The sequence below is a fragment of the Melanerpes formicivorus genome, unplaced genomic scaffold, assembly GCF_026170545.1.
Source record: "Melanerpes formicivorus ecotype bairdi unplaced genomic scaffold, bMelFor1.0.p_v2 SCAF_5, whole genome shotgun sequence".
NCBI lineage: Eukaryota > Metazoa > Chordata > Aves > Piciformes > Picidae > Melanerpes > Melanerpes formicivorus.
In genome coordinates, this window is record NW_027142357.1 from 15,069,219 (window position 1) to 15,089,035 (window position 19,817).

The window sequence follows — 19,817 nt, forward strand, 5'->3', positions numbered from 1 at the left end:
GTGTCCCTATCAGTTAAATAAATTATTTTGTTTCATACTCTACTTATAGATCATACAAACAGGAATTTGAAAGGCATTTAAACTAAAAATACTACATCATGTTCATTTCTAAAAATTTATTCTGCAGAGTAGCCTTGGAAAACATACATCTGACAGTACTAGAGAGTTACTCATGACACAACCTAGAACAATTTTCAAATTTCTTTTGGCCCTTGATCCCAAGGACAGAGTCATCAGCAGTATCAGTTTTCTTAAACCAAAGACATTTTTGTTTTTTGAAGTCTTTCTTGTCAATAGATGATTTGTTAAATTACTGTTATAAACCATTATCACTGAAAAGTCTGTTAGAATTTTGAGCCACCTTCTGTTTCCTCATTAATGTTCTGATGAATTTTACTATCTCCTAAATACAGTCCCGAAGCTGCTTTCAACCCAAAAGTATCCAACGAATCTATTCTAGACAACATAGTTAACAAAATAATGACTTTAAAATATCAAACCACTTTTTTTCCCACTAATACCATAACTCTCACTAGGGATCTCCCAAAAGGTATTGTTTTAATTATATCCAATTCTAAACATGAGGGTGAAATGTAACATCCATAGCTCTCTCTGGTCCTCATTTGGTTATGTTTTGAGATATTGATTTCAATATCCAAAATTACATTCAGAATAAGAACAATGTGGTTCAGAGCAAACCACAAAACAGTTAATAGCTAGTAGCATCTTGATTGCATTTTCCACACCCTTCTGGACGTGAGACTGCTTTCTGTGTTTCGATGTGTTCTAAAAGTACGAACTCTAATCAAGTGCATCCCTTCACTAACAAAGAAATTAGCATTTAGTGAAATATTGGCTTCCTTGCAGAATACTCTTTACCTTACATCTTGCATATTCACTTGCTAATTATTCCTGAATATATATATATATATATATATATGTTGGATGATATCTTTATAAATATTCCCCAAGGTTAAGGAATTCTGACTATGTCTAATGACATTTTAGCATATAATCTTTCACTCACATTTAAAATCAAGTAAAGGACATTTTCATTTCTTCAGGCTGTAGAGCTTAATCAGATAAAATCTACAGGTTTTTTCTTTTTATGGGGAAAGGAAGGGGGAGTTGAACAGTACCTTGGGATAGTGGTCATGGGTTATTATACCAATATCCTCACAAATATATCTACACAGCACTTTGCCTGAATAGATACACAACTAAATTGCTATATACTCATATGATTCAATTTCATGTTGCTTCAGGTTAAAACAAGCCACACTTTCATGCGTTTGAACACAGTTCCCATGGCTGTAGATTTTACAGTACATTTATTCATAGCCCAAATCATTCCTGTGCATAAAGCTTTATGGAAAGCAAGGGTGTTGGAGATAAACAATAAAACACCTTCTTTCTTTTTGTTAGAGAGCACCGATTTTCACCTTCCAATATAACCTTTAAAAAAAACACAACCCAACATACTGCCATTTATTCTCCACAAAAATTACCTTTTTAATACAGTTAAAGTACAAAAAAAAACCACTACTGCAAATGGATTCTGATGAATTATTACATAGGAATTCTCCTCTAAACAACTGTGGTAATGCATGGGGAAACGTGTGTGTACAGAAGGTTGTTAAAGGAAAGGAGGAAAAAAAATTGTCTTTCCAGTGGCTTGTATAGAAGCCATTATTTCTTTTTCATTTTCAGTCTGCCCTTAAATTTCAAAGAAGTGTACCACTCAAGTGTTAAGGGACAACACAACATCTATCTTTAGCATTTCTGAATTTGTTGTACTTATTTCTAACACTATGCTTTAAGCACAAGTCCAAACTTAGCATGCAGTCTAATTCTGGTCAGTACAGAAAAGCACTTCAAGTCAGATTTTACCCATCTATTTCCCAACAGTATTTACTGAGGATATTACTTAATAACAACAACAACAATAATTTTGTAAATAGATATGGCTGAAAAAACACGTTAAGTACTTAAAGGTTTCTGGGTCTAAAAATATATGTAACTGAAAAATTAAACATCTATGTTAAATGGGTTTCCACTGTGAATCTATGTAACTATAGACTGGTCTTTACTTAACAGATTTGCTCCTTTTGTATACATTAGAATAAACCTTTATTAGAATAAACCAAACCAGGTTGGAAGAGACCTTCAAGATCATCATGTCCAACCCATCAACCAATCCAACCCACCCAAACAGCTAACCCATGGCACCAAGCACCCCATCAAGTCTCCTCCTGAACACCTTCAATGACGGCGACTCCACCACCTCCCCGGGCAGCCCATTCCATAGCACAATCACTCTTTCTGTATAGAACTTCTTCCTAACATCCAACCTGAACCTCCCCTGGCGCAGCCTGAGACTGTGTCCTCTTGTTCTGGTACTGCCTGCCTGGGAGAAGAGACCATCATCAGCCTGTCTACAATCTCCCTTCAGGTAGTTGTAGAGAGTGATAAGGTCACCCCTGAGTCTCCTCTTCTCCAGGCTGAGCAACCCCAGCTCCCTCAGCCTCTCCTCATAGGGCTTGTGTTCCAAACCCCTCACCAACTTTGCTGCTCTTCTCTGGACTCGTTCCAGCAAGTCAACCTCCTTCCTAAACTGAGGGGCCCAGAACTGGACACAGTACTCGAGGTGTGGCCTAACCAGTGCAGTGTACAGGGGCAGAATGACCTCCCTGCTCCTGCTGGCCACACTGTTCCTGATGCAGGCCAGGATGCCATTGGCCCTCTTGGCTGCCTGGGCACACTGCAGGCTCAACCCTTAAAGACAGAAAGACTCTGGTTATACCATTTCATTAACTCCCTAATCTAATGAGTTTAATATATTTTCCTAAGGTTCACAATCTGTAGCAGTATCTGTATTCTCACATCTTGCATGTTTAAAATTTCCTGTTATCTGTCATTGATGATCCTTCTGATGGTGATACTATTATGTAATCCATGCCTCTGCAATCTTATAATTAGGCAATGGATGCATTATACACATTTCAAGGTAAAATTGAGTGTTTCATAAATGAATAGTAGTACAGATTTCTCATTTGTGTCCCGTTTTGCACCAATTCTGCTGCCTACTGAGTTCATTATGTTATTCTTATGTACAGGTTATTTCTGGACCTTCTAACCTGAAAGGCTGGTTATGTCTCCCCAGATATGCAGAGACACCTGATTCAAAGACAACTTGATTTAGAAGGAAAGAACCTGCATCTAAGCCACATTTTGTAAGGTCTCAGAGCTCTCCCCTGGGCTCTAATTCTGTGATTTCTTGAGAACAAAAGAGAAGTAACAAGAAGACAGCATCTAGTGACTACTGGAGAAAGAGGGCCTAGCAGTTACACAGGTATTTGCAGATAGGGGACACCTCCTCTTTGCTTCTAAAGCTGCTGCATAGTTTCAATGTGGTGCTGAACAAATCTTTCTCACAACCTCTGTTCTGGGTCTGGAAGATGAAGACAGCAGCAGTTGCCATACTTGGTGTTTTTTTGTGGCAAACAATGAACTGAAATCAATGGGTACACAGCTGCACATTGGGGTAAGTTACAATCGGTCATGACTGCAGTTAAGTAATGAGTGAAATATGTAAATTTCCTTCCTCGAAAATGCATTTTGATGTGTCTATTATATGAATGCTCTTCTTGGAAGCACAGTTTTATATACCAAATTATTGTGATTTTACTTGCACTAGAAGCATTTTATTTTGTAGTTACTTCAATTCAGATTTTCATGGCTCTTTTCACCCTTCAGCCAGAAACATCCAGTTACGTTTTTTCAAAAGGTGGAAGGTTGAACACGATGCTTCACTGCTTGCTAGAGAACAACTGCAAAATTCTTAGCTTTCATCTTTCTCAGTTTCTGTATTTGACAAACAATTTTCCTTTACCTATTGTTAGTTACACAACACGGATGGGTGTGGTTATTTCACAGTCCCTCCAGCTCTTTAAATGACTGTTTCAGGTGATAGATTTACCTTCATATCGCTCTATACTGGAAGGATAAAACCTGAGTGTCTCCAATTAGACTGATTAGTCTCCCTTTTTTTGTTGTTGTTGTTTTTTGTTTGTTTGTGGTGGGTTTTTGTGTTTGTTTTTTACTTTAACAGAAGGAGAAGTATTCTAAACAGTTACCTTCTACAAGAAACAGTTTTTGAAAGATCTTAGAGACATCTTCATACTCAAATTTTATCTTATTTTTGCACCCAATTTTATTTCCATTTTTAACCACTATGATTTAGTTACTAATATACATTCTCAAAGCATTGTTTCTGTGTGTCAAATGCAAATTACTTCAATGAATTTGGTGAACACAGGCAAGGACAGGAGGGAGTATAAGTTACTTGGTAGTTCCGAATACGTTCTCAAGTGCACTCCCATTGCCTGATTTTACATTGCTGCTTGTGAGCATTCTTTATAGTGAGTTCTGTGGGAGATCTGAGTATATCTTTCTAAAGAAGACTCAGTATAGTTGATTATTTTTTCTACTACAGTACATACAGTACAGGTTTTAACTTAAGTGTGCAAAGCTCACTCCTTTGTTGAGGAGGATTTCCATTCATTAGAAAGTATCTAATGCATCACTTTTCATCAAAACAGTGCTACAAAACTGCAAAAGGACAAATTTCTGCTCTGGTCATGCAGTTGCTTTAAATTTCTGCCTTATGAACTCATCCAAATGAATTCTTAGCCACTCGTTGTGCATGAACAACTTTTTGACTTTCTTTGCACTCCATTAGAGGAGCACATACATTTTATGCCACATTAAAATATGACATTAAGATTACAATAAAAAAATCACAATACGAAACCTAAGATCAATCCAGAACATTTCAGGGAAAAAATATCAGCGCCACCAAAAAGCTGTTCTGAAACTGTGTGTGAAATGTACAAAATCTGATCTAACAAAACACACAAATCTGTAATTGAAGACATCCTAATGTGAGGTCTCAATGTTACTCCATTAACATTTGCATTTGCAAAAAATAAGGTATGTGCCACAAAGCAGAATTAAAAAGAAGAAAAGCTTATTTGGTTTTCTTCAAGGCTTAAGAACCTTGTGAATTTTTCCTTGAACGCTCATTAAAACATGACTTGGTTTTCAACTACAATAACACTTCAATCTTCCACCCACAAACACTTCCCTAGTATTGAAAGAAACATTTACTTTCTGCTTTACCCACCCTGCAAGATTTTCTGCACAGCATTGATGGGTAGAGCACCATAACCTTACCACTCTTCAGGCATTTATAAAGATCTACTGCAACACTTTGATAGCCTCTGTTTGTCATTGTCAGTGAAGAATTACACAACTTGTCTTAGGAAGGTTAGCCTTTGTCCAGTGCAGTTTTGCAATCATTTATATTCTACACGAAAATGACTTTTGTTATTGCAGATTTGCTATATTTTTTAGACATATAAAACTTGAATCACAATTCTCTCTGCTCTTTTACAAACGCTCCCTCTTTTCCTCAGCTAAGATTTCAATACAATGGATGGAATGGCCTTTGAGGGAGGGAAAAAACCTAAAAATCATTCTTCAGCTTCAATAGAAAGGGTACTTGCAATTAGATGCTGCAGGAGGCTGATCATTGTCCCTATCACTGTAGCTCTTCTACAGAACTTACTCCCTGATGTTTGTGTTTAAGAAAGAAAAGCAAGAAACTGAGATGGTGCAGATTGGCTAAGACTAAAAAGCTGACCTATGTCACCCCATCCCTTCTTACCCAGATCCATGCTTTTTGAGGCTTTCAGATTAATTGATTCAGGCTGCTTGGCTGGTGTCAAAGATCTGAAGTTGATGTGCTGATCTGTTAAATGCACTGCTGAATTTATGATAGGGCTTCAGGAAAAAAAAACACAAACAAATGTGAAATATTTAGACACTAGTTTAGAACAGAATTGAACTAATTGAAGCATGCACAAATATACATTTCTTCTTCCAGTTGCTTATAGCTGAGCCATGCATTTTAAAATCAGTTATTGATCCTTTTTCTTTTCTGAGAATTAAGAGAGTCATCTCTTTTATTAAGCACAGATGAAAATATCAAGAAGAGGAATATACCAGTATGTGCCATTTTTTCAGTATATATACTTTTTTTTTATTTTGCATTTTGCTAGTTCTATTTAACTACTGCATTTACATGGTACAGAAAGTAGGAAAACATCTGCCAAAACACCTGTCTCAATTATACTTCATCTGCTAATATAAAGTTATTTGACAGCCTTGTACCATTTCTACAGAGGCTGGAGCCTGGAGGGGTCTTATGGAGAATGCCACAACACTCTGAAGAATTCCAAAGTATTATGGTTTGAGTTTTAGTGTTTTGTTGTTTGTTTTGGGTCGGGTTTGGGGTGTTTTTCTCTTGTGTGGTTTCTGTTAAAAACATTTTCTATCTTTTATTATTCTCTTGATATACCAACTGTTTGTTTGTGGTTGTGTGGTTTATTTGATGTCAGGCACTGCATCTATCTATAGCACACCATTGGTATAGTTTTATATCTGATTTTTAAAATTGGGATTATGTTTGGGGATTCTTTTTGTTTTACTGAACACATACTGAGAATTGTGATCCATATAGCATGGATAGGAGGTGTACTGTAGTTTATGAACAACTGAAATGAAAAATGCACTAAATGGTAAAATAACATTACCAGTTTATGTTAAAGGATCATCCAGGTGGCTAAAAACAATGGTACAAATTCTTACAAAACCAACAGTTATTTTCGAGTCGGTTAGAACAACTATCACAACCACTAATGAGCAATAATTATTAAGAATATTTGAAGTCCAACCTATGAGTATAATCCTCATCCAGTAGATCTTTGCTGGGATGTGGTGGGAGAGGTGGAGGTGTTTCATTTTCACCATTGCCACGATCAGACACTGGCAACTCTGAAACAAAATTTTAAAAAGCATTAAATAAGCTGCAAAAACAAGTACAGTACACCAGCTCACTGATCAACGACTGGACTGGAAGGCCTCAAGCAATGCTGAAGTGATTCACAAATTATTCAAATCCCTAAACTAACTAAACTAGAATTAAAATCACACCAAGCAGAAAATATAGCCCTTGGGATTTCCTGAAGAGCTGATTTTCAGATTTGCATATGCATAATTAAAGATAAATATAGGGAAACTTTGTGCATATAGTGAAGTTGAGTGCAAGGCACAAATTGGTTTACTCCCTTTGAGTGGATTTTCACTTCTACATAGCAGCATCCTAATGAATTGTAGGTTTATGCTTTCATTCCCTTTGATGAGGAGCATTTACCTCCTTTCATATACAGAAGACAACCACATTCACAACAAAAAGTCCAGAATAAGAATAATTTCTGTTATCCCATGGCAAGAGGAGCATTTTTGAATTGCAGTCTTAATTTTACTACCATTACAACAATTACTTCTTTACCTTTGCAGAAGGCATTCAAGCTCACCCTGGAAAATTACTCTGCACAAACAAAACCATGAACTACTCAATTAAACCATTCAGCCTCTTGTTTGCTAAGCAACAGCACTTACATATCTGCAGTAATTAACACAACTGCTGTGCTTGCTGTAGGCCAGTTCATTATTGTCCTGTAAATTCATCTCTCAATCTAAAGGTCTAATCTCATAAAAAGTCCCTACATTTTTCAATGCAGAACATGTCTTCATCCCTCCAAAACTTAACAGGAAACACAGATGCTTAATAATTCTTGGGTTTTGAAGGCAGATAAGCTATTAATACTGACATACCACGATTTCTTGTGACCTTTTCTGTTGCACTGGATGTTGCTAGTCTTTTTTGCACAATCCTGAATGGAGGTACTAATCTAATCTGAGAGACAAGGGTTTAAAGAGGGGAATCGAGGCAGACAGCAACAGAGTATTAGATGAGGGCACTGACATAGTTCCTTAAAAGCAAACAAATAAGCAAAAAACTAATAAACCCACACTGTTAGCTCATGAATCCTAACAAACCTCTATTGGCTGATAAGAAACAGCTCACACACTGTATCTCAGGAAAAGTGAGCATGTCATCTGAAGAAAGTGAAGGTGAGCATATGCTATTACAAGTTCTAATGAGGCCTTAAAAAATATCAACTACCAGCCTGACAGAGAAAACAGCTACACTACCTAACATACATGCACACTGGCTTCTTGTGTTATCATGTTACTTCAGGTTGCAATTTAAGGACAGGAAACAGAGGTGAGGAGTAAATGGCAAGTATTCAAAGTAAAGAGAATTTTGAACAAAGGGAAACTTGTGCTGTTTTATGTAATTCAATTATTTGAAAGATGAGTCAGAAGATGAAAAAAAATTATTCTCAAAAAATATTCAGAACTAGAAAAATAAGCATACTATGAAGCTCTGGAAAGAGATTGCCAGAGATTAAGTGGGAAATGTAGGCGAAATTCTCTGTCAGTGACTGCAAAGTGATAGACATGGGAGTGCAGGAAAACTCTTGACACATACACAAAGGCTATTACTTGAGTGATTCCCACTCTGGAACAATACAATAGAAGTGCACTGAAACATTCTGTGAACATATGCTAAGTGAAGTCTAAAAGAAACAGGTATTTAGAGCCTTAGGAAAAGTCTAAACACCATCTAGAACTCAGGGTTAATGGTGCGCCTAGTTTAGAATAGAATAGAATTAACCAGGTTGGAAAAGACCTTTGAGATCATCCAGTCCAACCTATCACCCAACATCATCTAGTCAACTAAACCATGTCACCAAGTGCCTCATACAGTTTTTAAAACTTCCAGTGATGGTAACTCCACCACCTCCCTGGGCAGCCCATTCCAATGGCCAACAACTTTCTGTGAAGAACTTTTCCTAACATCCAGCCTGAACCTCCCCTGGTGCCACTTGAAACTGCGTCCTCTTGTCTGTTAGCAATTGCTTACAAGAAGAGACCAACCCCCAGCTGGCTACAACCTCCCTTCAGGTAGTTGCAGACAGCAATAAGGTCTCACCTGAGTCTCCTCCACGCTAAGCAATCCCAGCTCCCTCAGCCTCTTCTCCTCATAGAGCTCCAAACCCCTCACCAGCTTTGTTGCCCTTCTCTGGACACGTTCCAACAAGTCAACATCTTTCCTAAACTGAGGGGCCCAGAACTGGACACAGGACTCAAGGTGTGGCCTAACCAGTGCAGTGTACAGGGGCAGAATGACCTCCCTGCTCCTGCTGGCCACACTATTCCTGATGCAGGTCAGGATGCCATTGGCCCTCTTGGATGCCTGGGCACACTGCAGGCTCATGGTCAGCCTACTATCAACCCGTACCCCCAGGTCCCTCTCTGCCTGGCCACTCTCCAGCCACTCTGACCCCAGCATGTAGCACTGCATGGGGTTGTTGAGGCCAATGTGTAGAACCCAGCACTTGGATGTGTTAAATCTCATGCTGTTGGATTCTGCCCATCTGTCCAGCCTGTCAGGATCCCTCTGCAGAGCTCTCCTACCCTCCAGCAGATCAGCTCCTGCCCCCAGTTTGGTGTCATCTGCAAACTTACTGATGATGGACTCAATGCCCTCATCCAGATCATCAATAAAGAGGATTAAAGAGGATGGGGTCCAGCACTGATCCCTGGGGGACACCACTGGTGACTGGCCGCCAGCTGGATGTGGCACCATTCACCACTACTCTCTGGGCTCAGCCCTCCAGCCAGTTCCTAACTCAGTACAGAATATTGCTGTCCAAGCCATGGGCTGACAGCTTGGCCAGGAGTTTGCTGTGGGGGGCGGTATCAAAGGCCTTGCTGAAGTCCAGGTAGACTACATCCACAGGCCTCCCCACATCCACCAGACAGTCACCTGATCGTAGAAGGAGATCAGGTTGGTCAGGGAGGACCTGCCCTTCCTAAATCCATGCTGGCTGGGCCTGATCCCTTGGCCATCTTGCCTGGCACTGAGGTCAGGCTGACAGGTCTGGAATTCCCTGGCTCATCCAACCAGCCCTTCTTGTGGATGGGCACCATGTTGGCCAGCTTCCAGTCATCTGGGACATCTCCAGTGAGCTAGGACTGCTGAAAAATGATGGAGAGCGGCTTGGCCAGCTCATCTGCCAGCTCTCTCAGCGCCCCAGGATGGATCCCATCTGGTCCCATGGACTTGTGGGGATCCAAGTGGCTAAGCAGGTCTCTAACTACTCCCTCCTGGATCACAGGGGCACTATACCGCTCCCTGACTCCATCTGCCAGTTCAGGAGGCCAGTTGTCTGGAAGACAACCTATCCTGCTCTTAAAATTTGAGGGAAAGAAGGTGTTAAGTACCTCTGCCTTTCCCTCATCTTTTGTTTCTATGTTCCCCTCCATGTCCACCAAGGAGCGGAGGTTGCCCTTGTCCCTCCTCTTGCTATTAATATATTTATAGAAGGATTTTTTGTTGTCCTTCACAGCAGAGGCCAGTCTAAGCTCTAATTGGGCTTTTGCCTCTCTAATTTTTTTCCTGCATGACCTAGCAACATCCTTAAACATTCCATGGGTTACCTCTCCTTCCTTCCAAAGATGATACACCCTCTTTTTTTCCCTTAATTCACTAAGAAGTTCATTACCCATCCAGGCTGGCTGTCTGCACCTGTGGCTCATCTTCCGGCACATTGGCACAGCCTGTTCCTAAGCCTTCAAAACTACTTTCTTGAAGCAGGTCCAGTCCTCCTGGATCCCTTTGTCTTTAAAGGCTGTTTTTCAAGGTACCTTCTGAGTTCATTCCTTGAGTAACCTGAAGTCTGCCCTCTGGAAGTCCAGAGTGGAGGTTTTGTTGCTGCCCCTCTTAGCTTGACTCAAATTGAAAACTCAATTATCTCATGATCACTGGACCCCAGACAGCCTCTAACCACCACATCTCCCACCAGCCTTTCTCTGTTTGTATAAGGAAGGTCAAGCAAAACCTTACCCCTGGTAGGCTCATGCAACAACTGGGATAAGAAGCTGTCCTCCATACTCTCTGAGAACCTTCTAGACTGCCTCCTCTCTGCTGAGTTCCCAGCAGATATCAGGCAGGTTAAAGTAGCCCATAAGAACAAGGTCTGGCAATACTGAGACAACCTCTAGCTGCCTACAGAATAATTCACCTACCTCTTCATCCTGGTTGGGTGGTCTATAACAGACTCCAACCAGGATGTCTGCCTTGTTGGCCTTCCCTCTAATTTTCACCCACAGGCACTCAACCTGATCATCCTTGATCTCTAGTTCCATGGCATCTAGTGCCTCCCTGATGTACAGGGCCACCCCTCCACCTCTTCTCCCTTGCCTGTCTCTCCTGAAGAGCCTGTAGCCGTCAATTACAATGCTCCAGTCATGTGAGTCATCCTACCACATTTCTGTGATGGCAACTACATCATAACTTTCCTGCTGTAACAAGGCTTCCAGCTCCTCTTGTTTGATACCCATGCTGTGTGCATTAGTGTACATGCACTTCAGCTGGGTTGCTGGTTTCACCCCTGACTCCAGGTTATCACCCCCAGACTCCTGTCTGGGAGGACTGGTTTCAGCCACTTCCCCTTTCAAAACTAGTTTAAAACCCTGTTGATGAGACCTGCCAACTGCTTTCCTGGAACCTTTTTCCCTCTGTGGGATAGGCTATTCTCATGTGCTAAGATCTTTCTCCCCCTCTGGGACGGATGTACTTCATCTGTTGCTAGCAGACCCAGTGCCACCTGGTTCCCCAAGACTGAAAAACCCAAAATTCTGTTGGTGGCACCAGCCTCTGAGCTACTTGTTCATTACACCAACTTTCCTGCTCCTTTCAGTATTCCTTCCTGCAACTAAGGGAATGGATGAAAAAATTACCTGTACCCCTGATCCTTCAACCATTTCTCCCAGAACCTTGAAGTCCTTTTTCATTGCCTTGGGAGCTCTGGTTGCAACATCATTGCTCCCTAACTGCATAACTATTAAGGGATAGTAATCAGAGCTAGGCAGCCTTCTGATAACATCTCTGACCTGGGCCCCAGAGAGGCAGCAGACTACCCTGTGGGATGGATCCAGCCAACATATGGGGCCCTCTGTTCCCTCAGGAGGGAATCACCAATAACAATTAGCCATCTCTTTTTTTTTTTTAAGGGAACAAGTTCTGATGCAGGGGGCAGGCTGTTTGGTTTTAAGCAACACCTCAGATGGTGCCTCTTCTGTCTTCCCATTCATGTCACCCTCAACTTCCAGCGCCCCACATTTGTTTTTCAAGGGCAGCTGGGAAGGTGAGGGGAGCCATGAGGGTTTTACTTTGCATCTCCTAACAGGGATCTGTATCCATTTCCTGCTGCATGTTGGGTCACCTCCCTCTGCTAGGGGAGACTGCAGATCCTGGTTCCTCAAATCCAACTCCCTTTCACATTCCATTACAATCCTACATCTAGCAACTTCTTCCTTCAGTTCAGCCACTAGGTTAAGCAGATAATCAATCTGCTCACACCTAATGCAGGTGTTATCTCCACTGTCCTCCATTTCAAGTGCCAGGCTCCAGCACTCTTTGCAGTCATTTGCCTGGACACCTGCCTGCTTAAGTTCAACCTCAGTCTGGGTCAACACAGATCTTTTGAAAACAGCTTCGTGGTGAGTTACCACCATCCCTATCCCTGGCCACGTGACCAACTGGAGAACAATTCAGGAAGGAGCCCAAGTGACTCAGCACATGCCTCCCTCTGATGAAAAGACATGCCACGGCACATGGCGCTAGCTGCAGCCGAGGGAGAAGGCTTTCCTGCCAAATGGTGGGCATGCTGCTCAGCTCTCCTGTGTTTACATTTGCTGTGGCTGAGGTCACCCTCTCTAGCGGTCACATGAGAAGATGACCCTGCTGGTCCTCACTGTCTGCCAAGGTCCTCCCACCCCAAAAATCCCCAAAAAGAAACCAAAAAGGAGTGCCTCTTGGCTCGAGCACGCTGGTCCTGAGCAGCTCTCTTGCCAAATAAACAGCATCGAAGGTTTCATTTCTCCAGTCTGAACAAGGATGTAATATCACTCAGGAACATGTTGGAAAAAATGGTAATAGTAGTTGGATGCATGTAGAAGCATTCCTACAAGGAACACAGACTAGGGATTGTTGGTTTTAAAGCAAGAAACAATACAAGAGGATAGAAGAGGATCATATGAAATTGCAAAAGCTATGCATGAGGTGAAAAGGAAGCTCTCACTGACTGTCTCTCACACAGCAACTACAAGACACTCAGTTAACTACCACGCAGCACACTTAGGACAAACACCAGGTAGTATTTTTATCCTGTGGAATTAAATCACGGAACTCCTTGCCACTAGGATGTTTTGGAAACCAAATTTTTGAAAAATATTATGAAATGAACTAGAAATTAGAGAGGTACCAATGGTACAATAGTCTAGACAGAACCTCTGATTTAGGAAGTCCCCAAACCACTGACTACCTGAAGTAGGAAACAGATGCTTGATAAAAGGGAAAAAAATGAAACAAAAGAGAAAAAAAAAAAAGAAGGGAAAACCAAAAAGAAAGTAAGAAAATAATCACATTACATCATACACTGTGCTTTACCCTCTTTGAGAAGCCTCTGATAGCCATAGCAAGAGACTGAACATACTGTGTAGTTATATTAACTCTGATTCACAGCAAATGATAAGTCATTTCACAAAGGCTGTTTGGTAATGGGTTACCACTGACATTTTTCCTGCAGTACACAAATGGTACATGCAGAAAAATGTCAGACTTCCTGAGCGAATCAGAAATGATCACAAGGTGCTATAGCTCCCAGCAAAATGGGAGCAGCAGCAAAAGAATTTAACCTAAGAGGCAGTCACTGGCTCTGTGTTCAAGACCTCAGGAAATTATTTTAACAGATCTAGAGAGATAGAGGAAGCAGCTAAGCCACTAAATAAATTGCACTGAATTTTCAGATATTAAACAGTTTAGGAGAGAAAATAATTGAATCTGTCTAAAAGATACATGTAATGTTTAAAGCTAAATTTAGACACTAATTTAAAATTTTACATATTAATTTTCTATCTTGACGTTAGCACACGTATGAAAACAGAGATGCTTTACAAGCTTGAAGACTTGGCAGTCTATGGAAGTAGAACTTATGATTACTACTTAACCAGACAGATGACAGCATTTCCCCTATAACCATTTATAATGTAGGATTATAAGAAATATATAAGAACCTCTAATGAAACACATTCCAGTAATCTTTCAACACCAGAAATGCAAAGCTGCTGGCACTGAAGTATCAATTCTCAAAGAGGTTGTTCTAAAAAACACTGAATCTGTGCAACAGCTTGGCAGCAAAAGAAGTGAGGACCTGAAGGCAGCAAGCATTATTCATGCAAAAATAGAACAAACATTGGCATTTCAATACTGGATCAGTATCCCCTCCCCCTTTATTTAAATATCCAGAGGCAAGACAAAATGCAATGTCTTGGCTATAACCACTTTTCCCCAGACATTAGTTTTTCTATCTCATGTATAATAAAAAAACCTCTTAAAACAGACAGCAATATTAGCAGGCCAAGCTTCAGCATATTTTTGCTGAGCTTTTATAAGATTTTTATTGGTAGGAGCAGTGAATGATATTGCAAATAGCTTGTTAGAAAACATTAATTGAGAAAGTGACTTTTTATTAAATTCAATACAGCTCCTGTCATTAAATTCTTAGATTAGATTCTGTATGATGTTAAAAATCTCTTCTATCTTTTATTATTCTCTGTAAAAACGTACCAACTGTACTTCCATGTACAAGATGTGGGTAGCACACTGTAAGAATGTACAAGGGAGTGTTCCTGCCAGTCACGAGAAGCTCACCATGTCTGTGACTCACATCCTTCAAGACAGACAGTCTAAAGTTCATAACTGAATTAAATGAGGGCTGTGCATAGGCGTACTGTTATGCCTTTACAGATGTCTTGAAAGACTAAGGACAAAACTTTATAAGCAACAATGTGAAAAAAAGAATTCCAAAACAATTCTGGTAAATAAATTACAAGCTCATATGGAAAGTAGAATGAGTAATTAGCCCAATAATAATTCATACTATCACTTCAAAATGATAGAAAGATTTCTACTATGTACAGGACTACAGTGAGCCCAAAGCATCTTTCACCAGGGACAGTTCATATTGGAGCCCTTTTTCAGACACCCTGCTGCTGAAAGTGCCTGTGAAGTTCTCCATTAAGATCACTTAATTTTACTTATTAAATGCCAAATATTCAACAGAAACTGCAATACAATGATACTTCTAGTGTTAGAAATGTGTTTGTCATCCGTTGGCCACTGATTCCAATTCCAAATTGCTCCCAGTCCATGGCTGTGAAGACCCAACCATGCCAAATGCTCCCTGACAATGGCCTGCAGCAGCACTCCAGACCATCCTATCCATACCAGAGAGACACTCTGTTTCAAGACCTCCAGGGGTTTTTGCTAGAATGCTTTCTTATCATCATTCTTTCAGTAAAAGGATGTCTATTGAAAAGGATTTTATGAAAGGGCAGCAAGCTAATCATCTTGATTTTTTTTTTTTTGCAGTTGGGAGAATCCTTACTGAAAGTACAGCTCTTCCACGTATTTTGTTCTGAACTTTCAGTGACAAGTTACATGTTGTTATTTACCTGTACCAATGGCTCTGAAGCAGTTGCTTATATGTTTTTTAAGGACATGTTTAAAGGTATTTGCTATTTTCTGATCCTTTGGCAGCAACTAATTCTACAGGGCAGGCTAGCTCTGAGGATGACCCTTTCTCTCCTGTAACTACAGAATCAGTGTCAATTTAAGAAAAGGTAAATATAAGGTAGATCTAAACAAAAGGTCCTGATCTTTGAATATTTGCAATGCTGAAGTCTACATCTAATCCTGTGCCTGCAGTCACATTGTCAAAATATTGAAGTCAACACAAATTATTTACCCCTAAATTATAAGAGAGTTTCTCTTGAGCTTTAGTGATATGAGCTTTTTTGGGGGTTTTGTTTAAAATTGTATGAAATTATTTTTGCAGGTCACCCAGATTCCACAGTTGTTGAGGGAAGTGGGAAAAATCATGCATAATTCAACATCATCAAAGAAAATCTTTTTTTTTTTCCTGCTGGAGCGTATTTAAGTATGTGCTTGGCTTGAACGATAAGAGCACACTTAAAAGGATAGCGGGTCAAGACCATCTCTGATACTTATACTTTTCAAGTAACTAGTACCTTGCTCAGTCAGGTGTAAATTGAACAGGTAGTACAGTATGCAGTGAGAAATGAAAGAAGACAGAAGACAGGAAAATAAGTGGCTATAAATCTCCTACTTACATGCTTGCATATGCTCATACATGTAGGGTTTCTTTGTATGATGCACATGTCTATCCCTTTTTTGTAAATAAGTTTAAGAATATAATTCCAACTTGTAAATTAAGAGAATGTTTATAACCTTTGAACAGATTTTATGTTTAAGTCTAAAACAAGCAACTGTACTTTATGAATATCATGATTTCGTAAAAACTCATTTAGCTTACAATAACCTGGGATATAATCAAAGAATTCAACGCAAAAATCATTGCACTCATTAAGGGTATATAGAAAATAAACATTTTGACAACATATATTTTGCACTCATCATTTGTTTTTTATCCAACCTTACGTGTTGGGGCAGCGAGCTAGAAACTGTTACTTAAAGTGGAATTTGTGCCAGGAATCTAATTCACAACTTCTGAGTCAGCTCTCCCACCCTCGTTGGATCTTCAAGCCTCAAAGTAACAGAGTGTGCACTTACTCTAATTAACTGCTTTTCCAGTGGCTGTGGATTTCAAAAACCAAAACCCCAAAGCACTTTCTTCTAGCAAAAAAAGGAGGATGTCTAGAGACTACCTTTTATTCTTTCCTGAGGACTGCATGTTATGAACTGCTGAAGAACAGCATCGTCGTGTTGGGAAGCAGTTGCAAAGTTATGACTCGCATCAAACGCTGATTTTTGAAAGACTTGCTGGTCTGAGCGATCCTATAGAATAAACCAGAACCACACATTGTAACAAAAAAAATAAATAAATAAAATGTTCAGCAATACAGAAGATCAACCGTCACTACAGAGTGCACAAATAAAGTGTAATGTACTGTGTTCTCTGTACATTGCTTCCTTTCAAAAGAAAAACTTGAAATGTATCTTCAAAATGACTATCTGTTTTTGCTGACCATGAAATAAGACAATATGTAAGCAATGACAATCATTAAGAATGATGCAAAGAAATGAAGACTGGTTTTTTTTTTTTTTATGACCCACAACTGGCTTCATTCAAATTCTCCATCTGGAAGGGCAGCTTGTGACATTGTCAACACAAGAACACGGGCAATGCCAATGGTATTTTTCTGCCAGCCAGCTGGTTCCCTTCTCTCAGAGACTGAGTGCATATGTTCTGATGATCACACACTAGAGCAGTTTTGCAAGTAAGGAGTTACACCAAACTCCCAAACACAGGTCTTCTGGCTAGCAGCTAAACAAACTCCTGTCACACCTCTAGTCAGCTTTTCTTTTGAGATATTCCCCCCCCAACACCCCCCTCCATACATGCCATATCGCTTAATTTATTCTCCTGAGCAGTTGCTCAAAAGAAAAAAGGGGGGCAAAAAATAAATCAGTTTCTAAAACTGGGACAGACCCAGAAAGACGTTTCTGTACTTGTTATTTAGGGAAAACAGAAAACCCACACAGGGGAAATTATGGCTAGTTTTCAATATAACCTTTATAGTTTCTATGATTTTATATCTGGTTTTTTTTTTTTAAGGAGCCCCCATCTGGCTTCTATTTTTAAAGTACATGTTCATTATGCCAGCAAACGTTACACTAAATATATCATTCCTTAAATTTCACAGTCACATCTACAGAAAAATTCATGTATCTAACCCATAGAATTTCTTTGTAAAATGATACAAGAGGTTCCATGCATTGGCAAGTACCTGCCTGCAAACCAATACATAAGAAAGGACAGTGTCTTACATCATCTTGCAACCTGCCTTTCAACATGAATAATATTATTTAAAAAACAAATAATAAAAACCAACATAAGAATAATGATAGGATAGGAACTAGTAGGAAGTAATGATAAACCAGCAAAGAATGCACCTCATTAAGCAAATCAATTCCACAATGCTCATGGTGACAACATGGCTACAAATGTCCCAGTGGACAGGCAGCACATGCAACATTCTTTCCTCCTCAGAGCAGCAGGAGCCATTTGAAAAGGCTATTTTGAACCTCTGTACTGAAACACACAAACCACACAGACACTCACTTACTATGTTTCTTCTCATTACTGGAAATTCTTTAGTTTATATAAGATTCCTTACACTGCAATGTCCACATTCACTATTTTCTCATGGATACTGCTAGCTAAATTAAGTCCTGCAACATTCAAACTACTACTACACTGGAGAGTTGTACCCAGTGGGATAGGGAGCCTTAAATTAACAGTAACAACAAATCTGCTCTTCTAGCTCTTTGATAAACGACACAATCAATATCCCAACAACTGCTCACTAACCATCCTAATCAGAGTACTCAGTTTATAAAACATAGCTGTCATGGAAGACCTCCATTAGTGTCCTGACCAATAAAAACAATAATGCATTTCTAAACGTAGCCCCCTTCTACCAAGCTGAGATGCAGTACTCAGGAAGCCATTCTGGGGAAAGGAAAGAATGGGTAAAAACCCATTTCTGCTATGGTCTCCAGACTCAAATGGAATTACAATCGAACCTAAAGACTATTCTATAAAAATTAATTCCTGTCTAAAATGAATTTGATTCAATCAAGGCTTCATTATGCATTCTTCACAGGGCATGAGTCAAGATTATTTACCTCTTTTGGTCATATGGTTAATATGCAAAACTGTACACTTAAATATAAAAAAGCAGCCGCAGATTTTTGCTAGGTCAATGATGACCGAGTAGAAGTTTTTGTTAAATTTTTTTGGCGTTTGTTAAATGAAGAAAGCTTGCAGGAGTGAGCTTCATTTGAAAGTGAGTTGGCTTTCTTATGTCACAAGTGTGTAAAATAAATACAACACATATTTCACAATTCTTCCCTACATAATGCTATGTCACACGGAAAAGGAAAGCAAAGATGTGTTTTTCTCTCATATATTCCAGAATTCCTAATGAATATTTTTCATATTTTCCTGGCAGAGTTGACATCAGTGAGGCAATAGCAAAGTGTTCTCCCAACAAAGTTAGAGCATAAATGTTTGGAAATTGCTATATTCCTAAATCTATTTCTCAATTAATCAGTGATAGCAGTAAATCAAATGGAACATTATCAGAAAAATATTAAGAGTTACTTATACCAAAAGATACCCCACTGATATTTTATGCAAATATACCCACAAACATGATTGTTCTTAACATTTTAAATGTTCCAGCAATGCTTATTAAAATAAGAAGATTGAAATGACCTCTTGGAATTCTGTAAAGGGATTTATTACAACCTTTTATATCACAAATCCACTTCTATGTAGTTTTATTTTAAGGAACTGTACAGATGTTGAAAGACTGTAAAAATATTTACTCAGGGGTCAAAGTTAGAAGTGGGGTGAGAAGTAAGAGCAGCCAGTATACATATATACATATCATCGATGTAAAGATGAAGGAAGAGTCTATGTGCATGAATGCATGAAAGGAAGGGAGAACAAATAATTATAAACCAAATCTTTTTTAAAATAAAAGGTGATTGGCAAACATCAATTTATACGAGGTCTAGATAACCATTAAAATTTAATTCTTCTCTTATTTTGTTACCTTATTTAAACAAGTTTTATGTTAACCAGCTCAGAAACCCATTAGGGGTGGCCTTCATTTGACCAGGGAAAGTCAAATATTAAATACCTTGAAGGTCAAAAAAAATGAAG

At 39.3% G+C, this 19,817-nt stretch overlaps 1 protein-coding gene across 6 annotated transcripts in view; it reads right to left on the bottom strand.

Moving 5' to 3' along the window:
* PARD3B (par-3 family cell polarity regulator beta) overlaps positions 1-19,817 on the bottom strand; it is a 438,076-nt gene that overhangs the window by 192,720 nt on the left and 225,539 nt on the right. For all 6 annotated transcript variants that reach the window (XM_068138375.1, XM_068138377.1, XM_068138373.1 and 3 more), the window contains 3 exons: positions 16,789-16,918; positions 6,798-6,897; positions 5,729-5,844 (listed from right to left, as the gene is read on the bottom strand). In XM_068138375.1, the coding sequence (XP_067994476.1) occupies positions 5,729-5,844; positions 6,798-6,897; positions 16,789-16,918 (346 nt within the window). The remainder of the gene's footprint in view (positions 1-5,728; positions 5,845-6,797; positions 6,898-16,788; positions 16,919-19,817) is intronic.